Source organism: Taudactylus pleione, unplaced genomic scaffold (assembly GCF_031769625.1).
Source record: "Taudactylus pleione unplaced genomic scaffold, aTauple2 ptg000093l, whole genome shotgun sequence".
Lineage (NCBI taxonomy): Eukaryota > Metazoa > Chordata > Amphibia > Anura > Myobatrachidae > Taudactylus > Taudactylus pleione.
The window spans coordinates 36,573,650-36,596,181 of NW_028284495.1; the positions used below are offsets into that span (position 1 = coordinate 36,573,650).

A 22,532-nucleotide genomic window follows, 5' to 3' on the forward strand; every position below is an offset into this window, starting at 1 on the left:
ATGCCGGTGTTTCCTCACTTATCAATTCAATATAGACATAAAGGAGACTAGATCAGCAGTATTTTTATCAAGAAAATGTAAAAGTTTAATTTAATTAGGATTGTGGTCTTACAGTGGGAGTAGGCATTTTACTCTTTGCACTATGTGCATTTCTTCAGCATTCATCGCCGGCCTGCAAATGTCAGCCAATGGGTCGCTTCAGTTTATATCAGTAGCATTATTTCCCTTCTCTTACTTGTTCACTGTAATAGATCTTGGCAGACAGCCAGGACTACTTGTAGTTTGTTATTTCGCACGAGAATGTTTCATTTTTCGGCAGAACAGTTAGTGCTTCTGAGAAGCTGATACACTTCTCTTGTTTGCTTTTTAATGTGGAAAATATATTATTTTTTCAAATTTAAGTAAAGTCCTTTAGGGTTCATACACACAAGCAATGAAAAATAATGTTAGTTGAATTGTACTGTAGTTAAAGAATGGCAATTTATCCTGGCTTTAATACACTTTCATACATTTAATAGCATTTCATACAGTTTCACATCTGTATGTTCACTAACAGGTCTTATGCTGGGTACACACTGGCAGATATATTGGCCGATCAATTGATCGGCCAATATATCTTGTGTGCATCGGCCAGTGTGTACCAGCGATATGTCTGTGAACGACATCGGTCACAGACATATTGCGTCGGCTGTGCTTCACAGCCAATGCCCAATATATCTGCAGACATATCGGGACATTGTGCTGTACAAATGGTCAGACGACCGCCTGTACACTTGCAGCAGCAGCTGCGGGGAGGGGTGCGCGACACGCCCCTCCTGGCCAGCGGGACCCGCGGCCAGATGACAGATGATAGTTATTCAATGTGTAATAACAACCATCATCTGCAGATATATCTGTTAGTTGTGTACCCAGCATAAGACTTCCCAGCACATAACAACAGGCTGTAATAATGCCGGTCTTTCTACTTCTTCTTGCTGCTAAATTGAATCAGAAGTAATTTCCTTTGTGTACCCTGAAGTTCTGAAAGGGAAAATATTATTTAAAACTCATAACAAATTTTACCAAAAAACATATTTTGAAGTTACATAATAAAAAAATCAGTTATTATATATTGGCTTCGGTAGAACTGCCTCTTTTGGACTTAAATATTGTAGCGATCTCTAAAGGTAAGTCTTATTCCTCTTTGTCTCCAAGGCAAAGACCCAGGAAAAACCCAGCTCATGTGTTGATGTAAATGGTTCAACCCGGGTTATCTGACCTGACCTCAGTGGTGGATTAGAAGCTTTTAATGACGTAGCAATATGATGACCCTGTTCTGCAGGACAGACTTGGTCAAGCAGGGCCAAAATAACAATGGGGCAGATGGAGCTCCAGCTCCAGGTCTCTACATAAAAATAGGCCCATCATTATGGCAACATGATGATGACCAGCTAGCCGCCTAGCTGGCCACACAGTCAATCATAAATCATAATTATTAAAATTGTTACATTTAGCGTTTGGTTATTTCAAATCTGTAGTTTTATATGCCATTACACATACTATTGAAACTTCATAACCTATTCAAGAATGGAGCTGGCTTACATCCCTAATGAGGTCGTTTAGTGGTTTTGATAGGATTAATGAATATAGTTGTTTTTGTTTTTTTTTAACATATTTATTTTAGAGCTTTTTTACTTCATGTCAGCTAGCTAGGGTAAACAAGACAGAAATATCAAACAAATATTTCTGTCCTTATTTATATACATATAATTAGTGTCATACAGTATCAGAAAATTAGCCTGAAATTTATTACTTTAGTCTCCCCAGTAAGTGTACAATTAATCAATGGCTCAGGCAGAAGCCTGAAACAGTTATGTTTTATCTTATTCTTTGGAGAATTTTTGATTTATTTGCATTTGATTTTTGTTTTCTTTTCACAACCCTTTTTTTAACCAAGATATGCCAATAGGTCTCCACTGTTGTAATTGATAATACAGTAGATCCGCACACTTAATTTACTTGTAATGGCTAGCATGAGATGGCTATTCTAAGCAAGGACCCAGGCCTGCTGCTGACCTTTTGGAGTTTTCACATTGTGTAGTCCTGGGGTTTCTTGGGCCAATGCATTAGCAGTCTGGTGCTAATATTTTATTACAAATATTCCTTTTTGCTAACAGATTTATTTCAATATGTTCAATGCATGGACATATTAATAATGAATATTGTTACACTGCTGTTCCTTCTCCTTTCTTCACAATTGTCCCATTTTGTTGTGACCCTTTGGACAACATTCAGCCCTGAATCTTTTTTTTTTAATAACTCACTATAGCCAGTCATACATGGGTCATACAGCTGTGTCTGCTACTCCAAAGTTAGAATTAATAATGCCATAATGGGTACTATTACTCCTGTGCCCAACACTTGTCACTGTACCACCATAAATACACAATGGCCAAAAAGTTTTCCTGGCAATAGGTCAAATATATCCTGACAAATGCTTTGGTCCCACGGAACTCCATTGTACATATTGAATGTTTCTGAACAATGCTGGCCAGTCAGTTTCAAAAACTGGCATGTACCAATTGCTTGTCATACAGTCTGTGCACAGGGAAATACCTGGCATAATTTTCTACCATCAGAGACAGAATGTATTTAATAGTCCCAGAGCACATGCAATAAAGGCTTGAATTAAACACCCATATGATGAAGACATTGACCTCTCTTATATTCCTATAAGCTTTTCAGTAAATTATCCCACATTACTTTCTAAACTGCCCAAAAAGTGAGCCTGGTACTTATTTTACAAGTCATTTTGACTGCTTTAAAAAAAATCACATAACAATGAATTAATAAACACTGTTAAAAGTAAATAAGTATAAAAATATTATTTTAAATGAATAAATTACTAAAAGTAAAAAAACAAGCAATGAAAAAACGAAATAAATATTACCTAGGTGAGAATCGTCCAGTATCCGCATGCTGGTGGTACCTTGGAAACTTTGACACAGAATAACTGGCCAATGGAGATTAGGTGCAACTCAAAAGAAGGAAGACTCTTCTCAGCATGCCACTTCCTCCTCTACTTCCTCCCTAGGTCTGGCTACTGCCCACAAATCATACTTGCCAACTCTCCCTCATTGTCAGGGAGACTTCCTGAAATAGCAGCAATCTCCCTGACGAATCCAGCAATCTCTCTGATTGCATCTTGCCCCCATTATGAAACTGTTATATATATATAAAAAACCATAGATATGTACATTCAAATGGGATCATTAGTATCATTTCCCTGCATTGGTTATAAGGCACAATGATCCCTATGACTACATGCAGTTTCTGAAAAGTATCATTGTGTTTTCATCAACATGTAGATCTTACTAACTGCTTATTTACATGTGGATGTAAGGCAATCTTATGACACGCCCCTCAGATGTAACAGTACACGCCCACTTTGCAAGTATGCCACTAATCTGGACCTGAAAGGACAAAGTACAGAGCTGCTAAAAGTTTACAACACTTATAGGGCAATAGCTGACACTTCTAGGCTCCAATAGAAGCTTTGCCTTTTACATAAGTATCAAGCGAGTCTACAAATTGACTTTTTATACTGTATTGTACCAACATTTTATGTTAGACTTAGTCGCCCTCTAAAGATAACATTGAGGTATGGTAATGGTTTTGTCCAGAGAAATATGAGCAGACAATAAGACAATCCTTCTTTTATTCCAGAAATTTCATAAGACACTAAGAGTATTGAGATAAATGGAGTAATTCAGCTTCAAACCAGTGCATTGCATAAACTACATCTTATTTACTGTGGTGTAAATAATAGATGAGTGATAGAAAAACAGAATGTTTAAACGTCCTGCCCTGCACAGTCCACCACCAGCATAGCATGTATGCTCTGACTTACAGATAGCTGCAACTGCCGCACTGTCCTGCATGTATTCATACATTTTAATTTATGACCAAGACAAGTGATTCAATAATCATTTATTTCATTGGCAAGCTGAAAGGAAGCTTTAGAACAGAATAACACGTGAAGCGAGACATTAGCTGTCTAGGCAATGTATGTGATATTATTTGACATCCTGCAAACCACAACTCCTAATCTATAGTTGCATTAGTGCAAAATTAGCTGTGTATTTAAAGTATGTGTTTAATGCTGTACATGTTTGTAATTAGTATTGTTTAAATGTCTGTGAATCTTTTTTGACTTGCTAGCCATAGTCATGACCTGTGTTTGGATGGGGATCACTGAAGCATAGTTTATAGTGCCATACTGCCTGTTTACTTAAACTTTGCAATATATGTCCACTGATCAATCTGCATTTCAACCAGCTGACCAATTGGCTCAGATGTAAGCTAGGGTCTTAATCAGGCATACTATTTCTTAACATTCAGTCTTAGGGCAGCTTGCTGAGGGTAGCAGCTTGATGTGGTTATGCATTAAGTGGTTAAAATCAAGTGGGCTTTCTGAACAGTTAAATAACATTTGAAAAACATTGAATAACATTGAAGACCAGGAAATTACAAACCCATTACTTAGAAAATTTTCTTTTTTCCAAATACAAAAAAAGACAATGTATCAAAAACTTCTTTTTATAATCTCACTCCATGGAATACTCTCTAAGGCTACTACATCCTTTACTCTTCCTGCAGCTCACCCTTCTGTACATATTGCTGCCTCTTTAATCTACTCTCCACGTATGAACACACATGAGCTTTTAAATTATCTACACACACTGAAAATAACATTTACAACCTGTCGCCATAAAAATCTTTCGGACAAATCCAACAATTATATTTATATCTCTCTCCTGCTGCTTCTATTAGCTGGTGACATATCACCAAATCCAGGCCCAACCCACATGCCACACCCACAATGAACTATAAATTCAGCTAACCTCATAAACATTGCGTGCCTCCCTTCACCATCCAAGTCACTAAAATGTGCCTTATGGAATGCACGCTCTGTCTGCAATAAGCTAACATCCATCCACGACCTCTTTATTTCAACCAACCTCAACCTTCTGGCAATAACAGAAACATGGCTTACACAATCAGACACTGTCTCCCCTGCTGCACTTTCACATGGTAACCTACACTTCTCACACACCTCCAGGCCTGGTAATTGTAAAGGAGGTGGGGTAGGAATATTACTCTCCCAATCTTTCACATACACAGTTCTCCCACAGGTACCTTCACTCACATTTACATCATTTGAAGTGCATTCTATCAGGACCTTCACCCCTTTCTCTCTGCGAGTTGCTGTTATCTACCGCCCACCTGGGCCACCCCAACAATTTCTGGAAGACTTTTCTGCCTGGCTTCCTCACTTTCTATCCTCGGACATCTCCACCATCATTATGGGTGATTTCAATATCCCCATTGACAGTACACAATCTCCTCATGCCTCCAAACTACTCTCTTTAACATCCTCTCTTGGCCTCTCCCAATGGACTGACTCCTCTACTCATCAGGAGGGCCACTGTCTTGATCTTGTATTCACCAGGCTATGCTCAGTTTCTGATTTCACTAATGCTCCTTTCCCTCTCTCAGATCATAACCTTATCACCTGCACACTCTCCTCCATTACATCAACATCATTGAAATCAACCAAACCTAAACCCAAAACCCGTAGAAATATTAATGCCATTAACCTTCAACAACTATCTACCTCTCTAAAACAACAACTTTCACCAATTTCTACATTCACTTCTCCTGAGACTGCTGCATCACACCTAAACCAGATTCTAGAAAAAGCCTTTGATGAAGTAGCTCCAGCTACCCATCACACACCACGTAGAGTTAGACGTCAACCGTGGCATTCTAGCTTAACAAGGCATCTACAAAAACTCTCGCGTAAAGTTGAACGTCAGTGGCGAAAGTCTAATACTCCAAGTGACTTCCTCACATATAAGACTATCTACAACTCTTATCGTACTGCTCTGGACACTGCCAAACAAACATATTTCCAATCTCTAATCTCTGCTCAAGATTCTAATCCAAAGCAACTTTTTAATACATTTAAACTGCTTCTTACCCCTCCATCACCCAAACCACCTGCTACTATCTGTGCACAAGATCTTGCTTCCTATTTTAGGGACAAGATTGATAAGATCCGAAATGAAATAGTAGGCTCTTCCTCAGCTAGTGACCTGCTCAATTCCCTACCTGAACCCTCTGGCACATTCTCCTCATTTGATCTCACAAACGAAGATGAAGTATCTACACTCTTCTCATCCTCCTACTCTATTACCTCTCCTCTAGATCCTATACCCTCACAAATCAGTAAAGCTTTGTCTCCTGTGCTTATCCCAACCCTAACTAAAATCTGTAATCTCTCTCTCTCTACTGGCAACTTTCCATCACTGTTCAAGCATGCAGTGATTACTCCCATTCTGAAAAAAAAAAATTCTGACCCTAGTACTCTCTCAAATTACCGTCCTATCTCCCAGCTCCCATGCCCCTCCAAGCTACTTGAGAGACTTGTCTACTCCCGCCTCACACACTTTCTTAACTCACACAACTTATTGGACCCACTTCAATCCGGCTTTCGTTCCCAACACTCCACAGAGACAGCACTGAATAAGGTAGTAAATGATCTTGTCACTGCCAAGGCTAAAGGCCATTACTCACTCCTAATTCTTCTAGATCTCTCTGCTGCTTTTGACACTGTTGACCACTCTCTTCTCATACAAACACTACAATCCATAGGTCTTAAGGGCACAGCTCTTTCTTGGTTTTCTTCCTACCTATCTGATCGCTCTTTTACTGTTCATTTTTCTGATTCTGCCTCCTCTTCGCTACCTCTATCAGTTGGAGTACCGCAAGGCTCTGTCTTAGGTCCTCTGCTATTCTCAATCTATACCACCTCTCTTGGCAAACTAATCAGCTCTTTTGGATTTCAGTACCATCTGTATGCGGATGATACTCAAATCTACCTATCCTCTCCAGATTTATCTCCATCTGTATTGGTCCGTGTCACTGAATGTCTTTCTGCCATTTCATCTTGGATGTCATCTCGCCACCTGAAACTTAATATTTCTAAAACAGAATTAATTATATTTCCACCGGCCACTAACAGTTACCAACCTGATCTCTCTATCACTGTTGATACCTCGACCATCCACCCCGCCCCACAAACTCGCTGCCTTGGTGTCATCCTTGACTCTGAACTGTCCTTTGTTCCCCACATTCAGTCTGTCTCAAAATCATGTTACATACACTTAAAAAACATTCAAAATTCGACCATATCTCACACAAGACACTGCAAAAACTCTAATCCATGCACTTATTATTTCCCGCATTGACTATTGCAATAGCCTCCTTACTGGTCTTCCCAAAAACAGGCTATCACCATTACAATCCATTATGAATGCAGCTGCAAGGCTTATCTTCCTTGCAAAATGTTCTTCTTCTGCTGCCCCACTCTGTCAGTCCCTCCATTGGTTGCCGGTTTTCTACCGTATTCAATACAAAATACTTTCACTTACACATAAGGCTATTAACCAAACCACACCAACATACATCTCTTCACTCATCTCAAAATATCTCCCAACCCGACCTCTCCGCTCAGCACAAGATCTGCGTCTCTCATCCCCATGCATTACTTGCTCCCATTCACGGTTACAGGACTTTCTTCGCGCTGCACCCACTCTATGGAATGAACTACCTCGCACAATAAGACTTTCATCTAGTCTCCAATCCTTCAAGCGATCCCTGAAAACTCACCTCTTCAGGCAAGCTTATCAAATTCCAGAACCTCCCACATAACCTTCATAGCTTCCATATCTAATTACATCCCCTTTTTACAGTCCACACACAATCTCACACATTGTCTTTCTCTCACATCCTCATGACATTTGGTCGACATTCCTGTGTGACTGGATCATGCAGCCAATCAAGAAACTGTGCATTCTGGCTCGACCAAATGCAATATATAGCACCTATCCTTGTGTATCAATGCCTATTTCCCTATAGATTGTAAGCTTGCGAGCAGGGCCTTCCTACCTATATATCTGTCTGTTATGACCCAGTTTTGTTCTATTAATGTTTACAATTGTAAAGTGCAACGGAATATGTTGCGCTATATAAGAAACTGTTAATAAATAATAAATAAATAATAATTTGATAAAACTTCTTGAAGCTGGCTGCTGGTGCTATTCTACACTCAGACTGAGCATGTATCAGACACAGGGAGCTTGTAATGGCATCCAACAATTGTTAGCCATTTCTTGTGCAGGCTCTCCCAGCATTGATTGTAATCAGTGTCATGCAGTACATGGGCAGTGCAAGGCAGAACTATACTGTAGGCTGATGTTATAGGGTCTTATGAACAAGGTATACTTTCTACTGATTACTGCTGAGTCACGCAGGCCTGTTATTTTCTGAGCTATTACCTGATGTGCCAGCCTTCTGTATCATTATTACAGAGTGGCATATAGCTTTTTAGGTCTCTCACAAACTGCTCTGTTGACTCCTTTTTAATTTAACCATATCAAGGTGCAGTATGTCAGTTTTTTATTTTGTACCGATACTGTAAAAATGTTAACTAGAATATAGAAATATCTTACTACTTTCTTTATATTTACTGGTAATTGGTCGTAATCATTCTTTCACTTACAATATGTGTTGGTATAAAGGCGCATTATTATGTAATACATTTATGGGGTCCTATTTTCTAGATAGATTGAAACAAGTTGAAATAGTTTTCCAGGTAAGAGGTTTTTCTGCAATTTCCCACACCATGGGGTTTATGTAATGGGGTCCGAGTTCTGCGAAGCAGCGCCATTCTTGGTTGCAGATTTAACCACTTAACTGACATTTTTTTCCTGGCAAAACCGGTCAGAAATTGTCCTTTTTTAAAAACAATTTATATAGTTTAAAAAGTATTTTTAAAAATATATTTAAATATTTTTGGGGGTGTCTTGCACCATCATGTGTCCATATAGGCCCCCATTTTAAAATAACTTCTCACCCCCCATTGGCAATAGATCCCCAGTGGTCCTAATTCCTAGTAACAGTATCCCTCCACGTCCCCTTAGTAGTAAAACAAAAAAATCCCTGTTTTTTCACACACCCCCTCCACTCCTCCTACCCTGCGACCAGTGTAATATTTTTTAATTATTTCATCCCCCTCCTCCAGCGTCACTTTACTTATTGTACACCTCTCCCATCCCCACTGACACTAGTGTCTCCCCAACCCAATGGGCATTTACCCCCCCCTCCCCCACATGAAGGATGCAGTGGAGCGTGTGTCAGGGGAGACTGATGATCAGTCCCCAATGCTGCAGCTGATCTCTGCACTTGCAGAGGTTAGCTAAATAGTGCTAAGTTACTCTCCCCGCACTTCGATCGTCAGCGCATGCCCTCCAGAATGCTGCTTGCACGTCATTCTGTGGCGCGATTCCGGCAGCGATGTACGTGGTCATAGACCGCCAAATCACTGCCGGGGTCCGGGGAGTCAGAGTGTACAGGACGTATTTCCTCTTCTAAAGTTGTCAGCTGAAGCACTTCTGGCTGCAGTCACTCACATGCGAACACACCAGTTAAGTGGTTAAAGCGCCAGTAATTTAAAAGGCAAATCCAAGCTGCAAATCTGCACCCAAGAACACCGAAATCACACTGCTCTTGGACCGTATTACATAAACGCCCATGTCTAAATAATTCTATATTACATTTACAAAATGTCCCTGTCTTTCTATACACCATCCTGGCATTCCTCATTAGTATGTTACCAGTTCTCCTCACAGTGGTAACAAAAGGAGGCAATCAGTGTGTATGATTTATCAGTCAGCAACAGTAATTGTTCAGTTTGTTTTCTGGATCTTTATACATAAAAGGTTCCTGGATATATATCTTTATTTATGTACATGCAACTGGTATACATCTTCTGAGCTGTTGTATGGTACTTACAAAATACATGGGTAAGTGAGTGTAAAATCTAATAATAAAGCATAATAAAATGATAATTGATTGAATCATTGGATTGTTAATAGATGAGCAAATGTGTTCTCAGGTGAAATTACGGTATATTGCATGCTCTGTGGTATCCCTGTTGACAAATCTGCTGTAGTGTACATTAAGGTCCTTGCAGAAGGAGATCCGTGAGAAGATCCAGCAAATGATGTATATACCTGATATACAATGCGATAGTTACAATAATTGTTCGCCATTACAAACTTTAAAGTTAACCTTTTACAATGTCCTAAAGAAGAACAGAAGCCCTTTCCAGACAAAAATTAGTATGAAGCTAATATTTATTGTTAAAACATGTAAATTATTATTACTATTATTATTGAAAGCAAAATCCAAAATGGAATATCATAGTGAATCCCAGCATACAGCTGGTAACGCACATTTACTGTTGTCGCCAGTGTATTACAGGTTGAGTCTCCCATGACCAAAATGCTTGGGACCAGGGGTATTTGGATATCGGAATATTCCGTATTTTGGAATATTTGCATATCATAATGATATATCTTGGAAATGGGACCCAAATCTAAATACAGAATGCATTTATGTTTCATATACACCTTATACACAGAGACTGAAGGTAATTTTACACAACATTTTTAATAATTTTGTGCTTTAAATAAAGTTTGTGTACATTGAACCATCAAAAAGCAAAGGTTTTACTAAGTCATGCTCAGAATATTCCGTATTTCAGAATATTCAGATATGGGAGACTCAACCAATATATTTTTCAGTTGTTCTGTTTTTTTGCATTCTATACTCCTTATTAGCTTTCATGATTCTAGGTTCTAGAGAAACTGATATTGTTTTACATATTATTTCTCCTTGTATATCTGTGCAGGACCTATGCAAGAAACAGCATATGACTTCTGGAGGATGGTGTGGCATGAAAACACAGCCAGCATTGTCATGGTAACCAATCTGGTAGAGGTGGGCAGGGTAAGTAATATATTCATTTACACTGTGCGATGTGTTCGGTCATATGGGGGAGAGATGTATCAAACCTTCTGAAGGATACATGTTATAGAATGTACCAGTGGCATCACTGGGGTTGGTGTCACCCAGTGCGGCACTGTGAACTTCTCACGTGCCTCCGGTATGCACGTGCAAAAGGGGACGTGGTCTTGTGTCCACAATGCCACGCCCCCTGGTGTATTATGCTGATTCACAGCAATCACAGCGTCAGCACTGACAACCTGGCCTTCTCCAGTGCTGACACCTCATAGCGATATGTGTGTGTACTGTGTACAGCCTCAGTGTGTGTACAATAATGAAGTCTCTGCACAGGTATGAAATGTATACTGCCGGGCACCGTGACAGGACATACAGCTCTATGTGCTAGGCGGATACACCTACTGGTGCCCCCATTAATGGCACACATCCGGGAGGTGGCATCACTGTCACTGTGACAGGAATAATGAATGAATCACACATTCCCACCCCCCCGCACATCTACACCCGCTATATGGAGAGCCCTGGACTGGTATCTGGAGGTGAGGACTGTGGAGTGACGAACCCACTGGTTGGGGTCGCACATAGCCTGGTGTCCGGGGTCCCTTTCCTTCTCTCTCCACATTGGTGTAGAGGGACAGCAAAATCCTGATGACGCAGACCACACACCAAGCCCTGCTCTCTCCCTGTGGGACAGACGCTGCCATTTCACCACTGGTCTGTTTTAATCTTGCATGGGAGGGATTGAGGCATACACATACAGCGCACTCCCAGCTCCAGCAGTGTTTACACTGGCTGGTGGAGGGGCAGTGTAGTGATGCGAGATGGAGGGAGGGTCACTGAGCTACAGGGAGCCAATGAGGTTAGGCTTTCGCTCTGATGTCACGGGTAACCGGTCTCTCTCACAGTTGCATAAAGCTCAGCCTCTCCCAATCAGTGTTGCTCAGTGACACCATCCGGGGAGGTGACACCAAAACAGCAGAGCAGCTCTTCTATTACAGTGTCGCCCCCTCGGAAGATGTCACCAGATGCGGTCCACACCCCCCTAGTGACGCCACTGGAATGTACTTGATAAATGATAGGTAGAAGGTGATTGGTTGCTATGATCAACATCTCCAATTGTACTCATTAAAAGGGTCGATACATTTCCCCCATGATCTCCAAAGACAAATTGATATGGACTGACATTGATAATCACAGATCTTCAACTGCATTCCATCTGTAAGATGCTGTGAACCCATTCCTCAATTTAACTGAGCGGCAAATGTCTTATTATACAGTATATCCTCGATACCTATACATCATAACTCTTTATGAGTAATGCCAGGTACACACTAGGGGTGAGCGGGTTCGGATTTCTGAAATCCGAACCCCCCCGAGCCCCCCCGATCCGAGTCCGATCCGAATCAGGCTCGACTTTTCCCGCCTGACTCGGATCTGAAATCGAGGCAAAACGTCATCATCCCGCCTTCCGAGTCTCGCGGGTTTTGGATCCTATATAAGGTACCCGCGTCGGCGCCATTTTCTCACTCGGCTGTGGACAGTGAAGAGGGAGGGTGGGAGTTAGGGCTGTGTAGTGTAGTGTAGTGTAGTGCTGCTGTTGTCCACTACTTCAAAGTCCATAGGGGCTGGCTGTGTTGTGCTGTGCTGCTGTTGTTAATAGGGGCTGTGTCCACTACTTCAAAGTCCTGTGCAGTGTCCCAGTCCTAAAGGGGTGCTGTAGTGTTGTCCAGGGGGTGCTCTGTCCATCAGGGGTGCTCCCCCAAGTGCTAAAAAAATAATATATTTTCTGTGTTTGTGAATTGTGTGCACAGTAGCCGCACGTGCATCAACAAAGTAGTGCCAAGCGTGCGCCTGTGTCATAAGTAAAGGGCCGGCTGGCTTGACCGTTAAAGGGTGCTGTAACCCCCAAAGTACACTCCAGTCCAAACCAAAAAAAAAATTATTTTCTGTGTTTGTGAATTGTGTGCGCAGTAGCCGCACGTGCATCAACAAAGTAGTGCCAAGCGTGCGCCTGTGTCATAAGTAAAGGGCCGGCAGGCTTGACCGTTAAAGGGTTCTGTAACCCCCAAAGTACACTCCAAACCAAAAAAATATATATTTTCTGTGTTTGTGACTTGTGTGCACTGTGGCTGCACGTGCATCAACAAAGGAGCAGCGCCAAGCGTGCGCCTGTGTCCCATAAGTAAAGAGCTGGCTGGCTCATTTCTTAAAGGGTGGTGTAACCCACAAAGTGCACTACTCTCCAGCAAAAATAAAAAAATATTTTCTGTGTTTGTGTGCGCTTTAGCCGCACGTATATATATCAATATAACATAAATGGAGGACCAAACTTTCTCCGATAAAAATAAAATAGGGAAAGATCAAGAACCACTTCCTCCTAGTGCTGTTGCTGCTGCTGGGAGTTGTTCATCATCCCAGAGAGGAAGTAGGAACATCACTACTTTTACTAAACAATTGACCCTCCAACAGTCCCTAGCGATGAGGATGAAGTACGACAGCAGTCATCCTGAAGCAAAACGTATAACTGAGGCCTTGACTGCTATGTTGGTGTTAGACGTGCGTCCGGTATCCGACATTAGTGCAGTGGGATTTAGACAATTGATGGAGGTAGTGTGTCCTCGGTTCCAAATCCCGTCTAGATTCCACCTGCATCCTCAAAGCAGCAGCGACAAGCGTGCGTCTGTCTGTTAAAGGGTGGTGACACCCTCAAAGTGTGCTACACAAACAATTAAAATATTGTTCTTTTTTTTTCTGTCTTTGTGAATTGTGTGGGCTGTAGCCGCACCTGCATCCTTAAAGCAGCAGCGACAAGCGTGCGTCTGTCTGTTAAAGGGTGGTGCAACTCTCAAAGTGCTCCAAAAAATAAAAAACTATTTTTTTAATGTGTTTGTGACTTGTGTGCGATGTAGCCGCACTTGCATCCTCAAAGCAGCAGCGACAAGCGTGCGTCTGTCTGTTAAAGGGTGGTGACACCCTCAAAGTGTGCTACACAAACAATAAAAATATTCTTCTTCTTTTTTCGGTCTTTGTGAAATGTGTGGGCTGTAGCCGCACCTGCATCCTTAAAGCAGCAGCGACAAGCGTGCGTCTGTCTGTTAAAGGGTGGTGACACCCTCAAAGTGTGCTACACAAACAATTAAAATATTGTTCTTTTTTCTGTCTTTGTGAATTGTGTGGGCTGTAGCCGCACCTGCATCCTTAAAGCAGCAGCGACAAGCGTGCGTCTGTCTGTTAAAGGGTGGTGACACCCTCAAAGTGTGCTACACAAACAATAAAAATATTCTTCTTCTTTTTTCTGTCTATGTGAATTGTGTGGGCTGTAGCCGCACCTACATCCTTAAAGCAGCAGCGACAAGCGTGCGTCTGTCTGTTAAAGGGTGGTGACACCCTCAAAGTGTGCTACACAAACAATAAAAATATTCTTCTTCTTTTTTCTGTCTATGTGAATTGTGTGGGCTGTAGCCGCACCTGCATCCTTAAAGCAGCAGCGACAAGCGTGCGTCTGTCTGTTAAAGGGTGGTGACACCCTCAAAGTGTGCTACACAAACAATAAAAATATTCTTCTTCTTTTTTCTGTCTATGTGAATTGTGTGGGCTGTAGCCGCACCTGCATCCTTAAAGCAGCAGCGACAAGCGTGCGTCTGTCTGTTAAAGGGTGGTGACACCTCAAAGTGTTCTACACAAACAATTAAAATATTGTTCTTTTTTTTTCGGTCTTTGTGAAATGTGTGGGCTGTAGCCGCACCTGCATCCTTAAAGCAGCAGCGACAAGCGTGCGTCTGTCTGTTAAAGGGTGGTGTAACTCTCAAAGTGCTCCAAAAAATAAAAAACTATTTTTTTAATGTGTTTGTGACTTGTGTGCGATGTAGCCGCACTTGCATCCTCAAAGCAGCAGCGACAAGCGTGCGTCTGTCTGTTAAAGGGTGGTGACACCCTCAAAGTGTGCTACACAAACAATAAAAATATTCTTCTTTTTTGTCTTTGTGAATTGTGTGGGCTGTAGCCGCACCTGCATCCTTACAGCAGCAGCGACAAGCGTGCGTCTGTCTGTTAAAGGGTGGTGACACCCTCAAAGTGTGCTACACAAACAATAAAAATATTCTTCTTCTTTTTTCTGTCTATGTGAATTGTGTGGGCTGTAGCCGCACCTGCATCCTTAAAGCAGCAGCGACAAGCGTGCGTCTGTCTGTTAAAGGGTGGTGACACCCTCAAAGTGTGCTACACAAACAATAAAAATATTCTTCTTCTTTTTTCTGTCTATGTGAATTGTGTGGGCTGTAGCCGCACCTGCATCCTTAAAGCAGCAGCGACAAGCGTGCGTCTGTCTGTTAAAGGGTGGTGACACCCTCAAAGTGTGCTACACAAACAATAAAAATATTCTTCTTCTTTTTTCTGTCTATGTGAATTGTGTGGGCTGTAGCCGCACCTGCATCCTTAAAGCAGCAGCGACAAGCGTGCGTCTGTCTGTTAAAGGGTGGTGACACCTCAAAGTGTTCTACACAAACAATTAAAATATTGTTCTTTTTTTTTCGGTCTTTGTGAAATGTGTGGGCTGTAGCCGCACCTGCATCCTTAAAGCAGCAGCGACAAGCGTGCGTCTGTCTGTTAAAGGGTGGTGTAACTCTCAAAGTGCTCCAAAAAATAAAAAAGTATTTTTTTAATGTGTTTGTGACTTGTGTGCGATGTAGCCGCACTTGCATCCTCAAAGCAGCAGCGACAAGCGTGCGTCTGTCTGTTAAAGGGTGGTGACACCCTCAAAGTGTGCTACACAAACAATAAAAATATTCTTCTTTTTTGTCTTTGTGAATTGTGTGGGCTGTAGCCGCACCTGCATCCTTAAAGCAGCAGCGACAAGCGTGCGTCTGTCTGTTAAAGGGTGGTGACACCCTCAAAGTGTGCTACACAAACAATTAAAATATTGTTCTTTTTTTTTCGGTCTTTGTGAAATGTGTGGGCTGTAGCCGCACCTGCATCCTTAAAGCAGCAGCGACAAGCGTGCGTCTGTCTGTTAAAGGGTGGTGACACCCTCAAAGTGTGCTACACAAACAATAAAAATATTCTTCTTCTTTTTTCTGTCTTTGTGAATTGTGTGGGCTGTAGCCGCACTTGCATCCTCAAAGCAGCGCGACAAGCGTGCGTCTGTCTGTTAAAGGGTGGTGTAACCCTCAAAGTGTGCTCCACAAACAATAAAAATATTCTTTATTTTTTTCTGTCTTTGTGAATTGTGTGGGCTGTAGCCGCACTTGAATCCTCAAAGCAGCAGCGACAAGCGTGCGTCTGTCTGTTAAAGGATTACATCGGTGACAGCATCCAAGTAGGCATGTCAGACAGTCCGTACCTGTACTGGCAGGAAAAAGAAGCAATTTGGAGGTCCCTGTACAAACTGGCTCTATTTTACCTGAGTTGCCCCCCCTCCAGTGTGTACTCCGAAAGAGTGTTTAGTGCAGCCGGGAACCTTGTCAGCGAAAGGCGTAGTAGGTTGCTTCCACAAAATGTGGAGAAGATGATGTTCATAAAATGAATTATCAACTCTTCCAGGGAGACCAGCCTCCAGAACGTACAGAGGGACCTGTGGTTCCAGCAGGGACGAATTAATACTCTGTGAGGATGAGGATGTACACACTGAAGAGGGTGAGGAATCGGTGGATGAGGAGGATGAGGATGACATCTTGCCTCCGTAGAGCCAGTTTGTGCAGGGACAGATAAATTGCCAGCTTGTTTTGTGGGGGCCCAAACGAACCAATCATTTCAGCCACAGTTGTGTGGCAGACCCTGGCGCTGAAATGATTGGTTTGTTAAAGTGTGCATGTCCTGTTTATACAACATAAGGGTGGGTGGGAGGGCCCAAGGACAATTCCATCTTGCACCTCTTTTTTTTCTTTGCATTATGTACAGTTTGGGGCCTAGTTTTTCAATGCCATCCTGTCTGCCACTGCAGTTTCACGCCTAGATGGGTCACGTGTTTGTGCCGCCCACTCGTGTCGCTTAGCATAGTCATCCAGCTACCTCGGTGCAACCTTTTGGACATAAAAACACTATTGTGAGGTTTGAGGTATTCAGAATAGACTGGAAATGAGTGGAAATTAAGGTTATTGAGGTTAATAATAGCATAGGAGCAGAAAAACCTACAAATTCTGTGATTTTAGCTGTTTTTATGCTTTTTTTCAAAAAAATACAGATCCAAAACACAAAACCCAGAACCCAAAACACGGAAGGGTGGTTTTGGCAAAACCAATCCAGATCCAAAACACGAAGAAAGATCCAGATCCAAAACCAAAACACAAAACACGAAAAGTGGCCGGTGCACACCCCTAGTACACACTAGACGATATGTCGTCAGATCCCATGGATTGGAGTGATATATCGGGCACATCGTCTAGTGTGTACCCATGATATGCATGCTCCCGCATGTCGCTAGCTACATCGCCCCTCAACCCAAATGCAGGGCCAACGGGGTATGTCGCTAATGATGCCAAGCTGCAGAATGCAGCATGAAACTCCCCCCCTTCCCCATCGTACCTGGCATTGGCAAGTGTGTATGCACTTTCTGCAAGCCCGGTCCCAATACTGGCGATGTCATGCTGGGTACACATCGTCTAATGTGTACCCAGCTTAATGTTTCAGATAAGATGTGTTATTAGATTTTCCATTCCATTACCATATATATCATAAAATAATGTGTTTAGATAAACATTGTCACTTTATGTCCTAGGTGTAGAATTAGTGGGGCTGATTCAGCAAAGCAAATATAAAATGTGCAGCAGGATTTAGAGTCAGGAAGGGTGTGTGTTTCCTAGTGAAATCCTAAAGTGCAGTGTAAAAATAGTTGTTCAGAATTTGTGGGCTACATGCAAAAACAGCCATTATTTACTCTGTATAACTGTATTTGCACCCCTTGCATTGCAACATAGTTTGTCGAGGTGCTTTTTTTTGTTTCGCTCCCAACTCTGAATCAATCCCAGCGTAAGCTTCTATTTACCATTAGTTGCTTTAAAATTGTCTTTATAATCATGCTGAGCAGTAAAAGCATCCACTTTTCCAATAACAAATACAACAAATAGACAAAAGTTAGTGGTGGTGTCCTTGGTACCTTTAGAAAATAGTAAGTATTTGAGTCGTTAAGTGTATAAGTCATTGACCACTCAGGAATGCCATAAACATGCAGCCGTTTTGTTAGTGCAAGGTTAAAATGTCCGATCGAGCAATGACGGGCGAAACAAGAAATGTACTTATGGGACCCGCTGTAATAGTCAGAATATGACAGTGAAAGGAATTATGTTGACATGAGGGAGAGATTGTAATTTTTTTTTTTTTTGGTGATTTTGTGTTAAGAATCAATGGGGGTAGATGTTTGGAGAAGATATTACCCTGAAAAAACATGACATGGCAGGATTAGAACTTAGATGTTTCAATAGATGTTCATTGTTAAAATATGATGTTTAAGCCATACCACAGATTGGCAGTATGCTCTAAAACTTCCCATTGTAGCTAGTAGACAGCATTAAGGATTATGTGCATGTCAGCGTCAGTGTGAATCTGTCCCCAACCTCATGCTTGTTCTGCCCTGGCTCCGTCCATACTGTAAGTAGGCGACAGAAAACACAACTTGCCAGTAAATTTCTCTTGTTCCAAGCACTCCGCTCAGGCACTGTTACTGGCACAAAGAACAACTATTTCATTTTCACATCACACCTTTGTGTCCTAAGGCTTTTGAAGAAGTTATAAGCATTTTACTCCAGAACGATGTAATAGCATTGAAATGAAAACAGAGATGTCTCCTGATAGCTGTCTTGGAAGCAGTTTGCCATCTCAAACTAGAGCTATCAGTCTTTAAATCTACATAATTATTTTAATTGATTTCTTAACTTAATTTTCTTTTACCGGCTACCAGCCTTTGTGTGAAATCCAGTTTACAGATCAGCTTTGTTGCTGCACACTGGCAAAGCATTAAGCACTACGGCAATTAATGGGTCACTTTCCAAAAGTGCAGTCTTTTACAAAACTCCTGGTAAAGATGATCCAGAAACCCTAGAACAGGTTACATTATACATAGGGCCTCGCTGTAGCTGTCACTTGCTGGAAATGTTTGTCTGTTGATTTCTCCCCTGCAGAGCTGAGTGTAGCTGCCACTACCTGTCATTTTCTGAAGCCGTTTTTTGACAAGCTTTCCATTTCTTACAGTCCCTGTGTAGCCCAACAAGGGGCCTTTGTCATTCTACTGGGACCTACGCACAATGGTGCACCGGTATTAAGCAAATGCCACAGAGTGTTCTTGTCTCTTTAAGAATCTATGCTGACACCCGTCAGTTGTGTGAAGTGATTTGGAATACACTTACATCTTGTATGTTTTGTTCTACTTACGTATCTTTTTATCTATGTGTAGTGATGTAAATGTCTTTTGTGTTGTTCTGCTGATTCACCCGCCAGAACGCATGCAGTGCGAGCTGCAGGGCTCCCACAGGAGACTTTTGCACTGGTAATTTAGGCTAATGATTTCTAAACATGTTAAGTCAGTTTTGAAAAGACCTCATTAGACTGTGACTGTTTATTAAATACCTAAATGAAGCCTTTCAGGCATTTTCAAATATTGCTACTTTGCCATGCACAGCCCTGATAACGGGTGATAAAATGATGTTATAGATGCATGGTTTATACTCTGTGGAGTATACTCGTTAGTTGAATTTCATGAATGAAGTGCAGAACTCGTCATTGATCTTTGCATTGTCATTTTTTTAGTGTAAGTCAGCAGTTGGCTCTTATTGTCTCCTAAGCAGATTCCTATCTTTCCTAACACGGAAAAAAGAAAATCAACCAATATTTTTTTCACTTTCTAAATTTAAACTAAAATATGGGTACGAGATAATCAATTTCATATTTCAGGGAGTTTGCTGGACTAATAACAGGAGGTGGTTGAAAGGAAATAACAGGCTCTCATCCTTGCATAGGCAAACGCAGGGGGGGGGGGGTTCCGGATACCTGGAAACCCCCCTCCTCAGCCCACACCATGAACCCAATAGAATTTTACTAGTGCTGCATGTTCTTATCAGTATCATAAATTATATAATTAGCACCACCTGTGGTTCTTTTAATATGTGTCAGCCAGTAATAAGTGCACCAACTAGGACATCTGGAATACATGCGGTGTTAGGTGTTCACTGCCATCAATAGGGTTAATTATTAATACTATATAATAGTACCCTAACCAGTGCATAAGGAGACCAATATGTACATATATGTACAGGGCAGTGCTAGGGTCTTCTGCTACTCCCCCAGACTTGCTCCAATGATCTGGAATGGTGCCCACATCTGATATATAAACATTCAGCTTAGGCGGGATGGCCCTACTGCCGCATCGAATGGCGTACTGCGATCACTGGTCCTGTATAAACTGGAATTATGACACACAATACACATTGTATAACGCGTATTAAAGATGGATAAGTGCTAATTACTGTATGTCCTCTTCATGGTCTGGCCGCAGTCACTCTAAAATCAAGCATTTGGAAATCCCTCTCCAGAAATCCTGCATTTGCCGCTGCATCCTTGGGTCATATTCTCAAGTGTGTATGAAACAAAGTAGTTGTCATAACTTTGCCCCATTAAAAGATAAAAAGTTTTTTGCAGATTATTCTGAAGATTCTATTTACAATGTAGAAGGTGAAGACGTTTACTCCAAATGATGGAGAGCTTTCTACAGGAAAAACATTAGAAGACAGAGTAAACTACACACCACCTTCACAGGGCTTATTACTTGTGCCAGACAGGGCCGGTGCAAGGTGTCTGAGCGCCCTAGGCAACATTTCACCCACTGCCACTGATACTCCAATTCATAATATGCCACATATTAGTGACACTAATTTATAATATGCCACATATTAGTGACACTAATTTATAATATGCCACACAGCAGAGACCCAAAATCATACTGTGCCTCATAACACTGCCCCCAATCATAATACGTTATGTTACACAATATCATTATACAGTATACCACACAGCTGTATGACCAATTCATAATTATGCTACACATCAATGCCTCCAATACGTAATATCATATGCCACACGTTTATGCCCCCAATACATAAATGGCACACATTTGTGCCCCCAGTGCATACGCCACATTGCTGTGCACCAAAGGTATTGTATGCCACATACCTATGAATTATGCCAAACAATGTCCCTAGTACATATGCCACACGTGTCCAAAATTTTTTATATGCCATACAGCTGTGTCCCCAATACATTAAGCCACACAACCATGCCCCAATATATTTCTGCCACACATCCACGCTCCAATATATGCCAGTATCCATACCCCCCACATACACACTCACACTGCCAGCACTCATTAAACCCACACACATACACTAACCCTGTCAGCACTCAATAAAGCCATCCCCACACACACTAAACCAATCTGTCTGAGACTGAAAGAGTCATTCATTTTTTTTGTGTGGCCTCAGGGGTGCCCTCCAGTGGCCGGCGCCCCTAGGCAGCAGCTTAAAGCTGCCTAATGGTAGCACCGGCCCTGGTGCCAGACACACCCAAAATGTATGCTTCATGTAGCTGCAAACAAAGGTATGTGGGTCCTGAAGAGGGATGGATAGTGTCTACTATAGACATGGAGTTGGAAGCTACAGAATTGTGTGGGGAGATGTATGAAGGAGCGTTAGGAGGGTAAACGGTAACTTCTTTGCATGTAGTAATGCAGGGAAGCGAGCAGAATGACAGGGGTTCGCTATGCAGGGGCATATTAAGAGAGGAGAGGCCCCCTGTGCATTCCCCATCTGGGGCGCCCCCCTTTCAGCCCGACAGCCAGCAGCGGACTAACCGCTGCAGTAGACTCTGGGTAATAGTCTGTGCCCAGAGTCTACTGCGCATGCAGCAAATCTTGCGCATGCGCAAAACGCCAGGAATTGGCCGCGGCAGCAATTTTTCAGGCTTTTTGTGCAAGGCTGCGACACCCAACGTGGGACTTTGGAGCGGTAAGTATTAGGAAAAATGGGTGCAGGGTGTACTGTGTGAGCCCACCTGGACCCAGGGGCCCTTGTGCATTGCACATCCTGCACCCACTATAGATACGCCCCTGGCGCTATGTGCCCCTATCATTATCAGCGCTCATATCTTCAATATAGGGCACCAAAGTGGGCAAGAATTGTATGAATGGTCAGTGGCACTGACCGTTCCGACAGCTGCAGCTATCGAAACAGGTCCCTGGCTGCGGCGGCTGCTGGGCTTCAGGCAGTGCTTGAAAGATCTTGTGATACTTGTGAGATCTTGTGCATGCCCAGTGGAGCTGGCTGGGGGGTGAGACACAGCATATCAGCACTAGGCTGATGCGCTGTGGGCTCAACAGGGATCGCCAAAGGGGGAAAGTTTTCACTCCCCCAATCCTGCAGACGAGATGTTCATACATCTCATCGGTACTGCTTCCTGCTTTGCTTCAGTATAGAGGTGAAGTAGGAAGAGCTATAGCAGCATGATCCGTGCCACTATAATACATCTCGCCCTGTATGCTATATAGATGTGTCCTCTTGACGCACCAGGTCCTGAACGACTTGGCTGCGCTGAGCGTCTATCTCATCCTAAATGTGCCTCTTATTCGCACAAATAAAACAACT

General features: G+C 42.2%; 1 protein-coding gene across 6 annotated transcripts in view; it reads left to right on the forward strand.

Annotated features, from left to right (window-relative positions):
* PTPRM (protein tyrosine phosphatase receptor type M) overlaps positions 1-22,532 on the forward strand; it is a 900,933-nt gene that overhangs the window by 816,441 nt on the left and 61,960 nt on the right. For all 6 annotated transcript variants that reach the window (XM_088469672.1, XM_088469673.1, XM_088469674.1 and 3 more), the window contains one exon: positions 10,799-10,896. In XM_088469672.1, the coding sequence (XP_088325798.1) occupies positions 10,799-10,896 (98 nt within the window). The remainder of the gene's footprint in view (positions 1-10,798; positions 10,897-22,532) is intronic.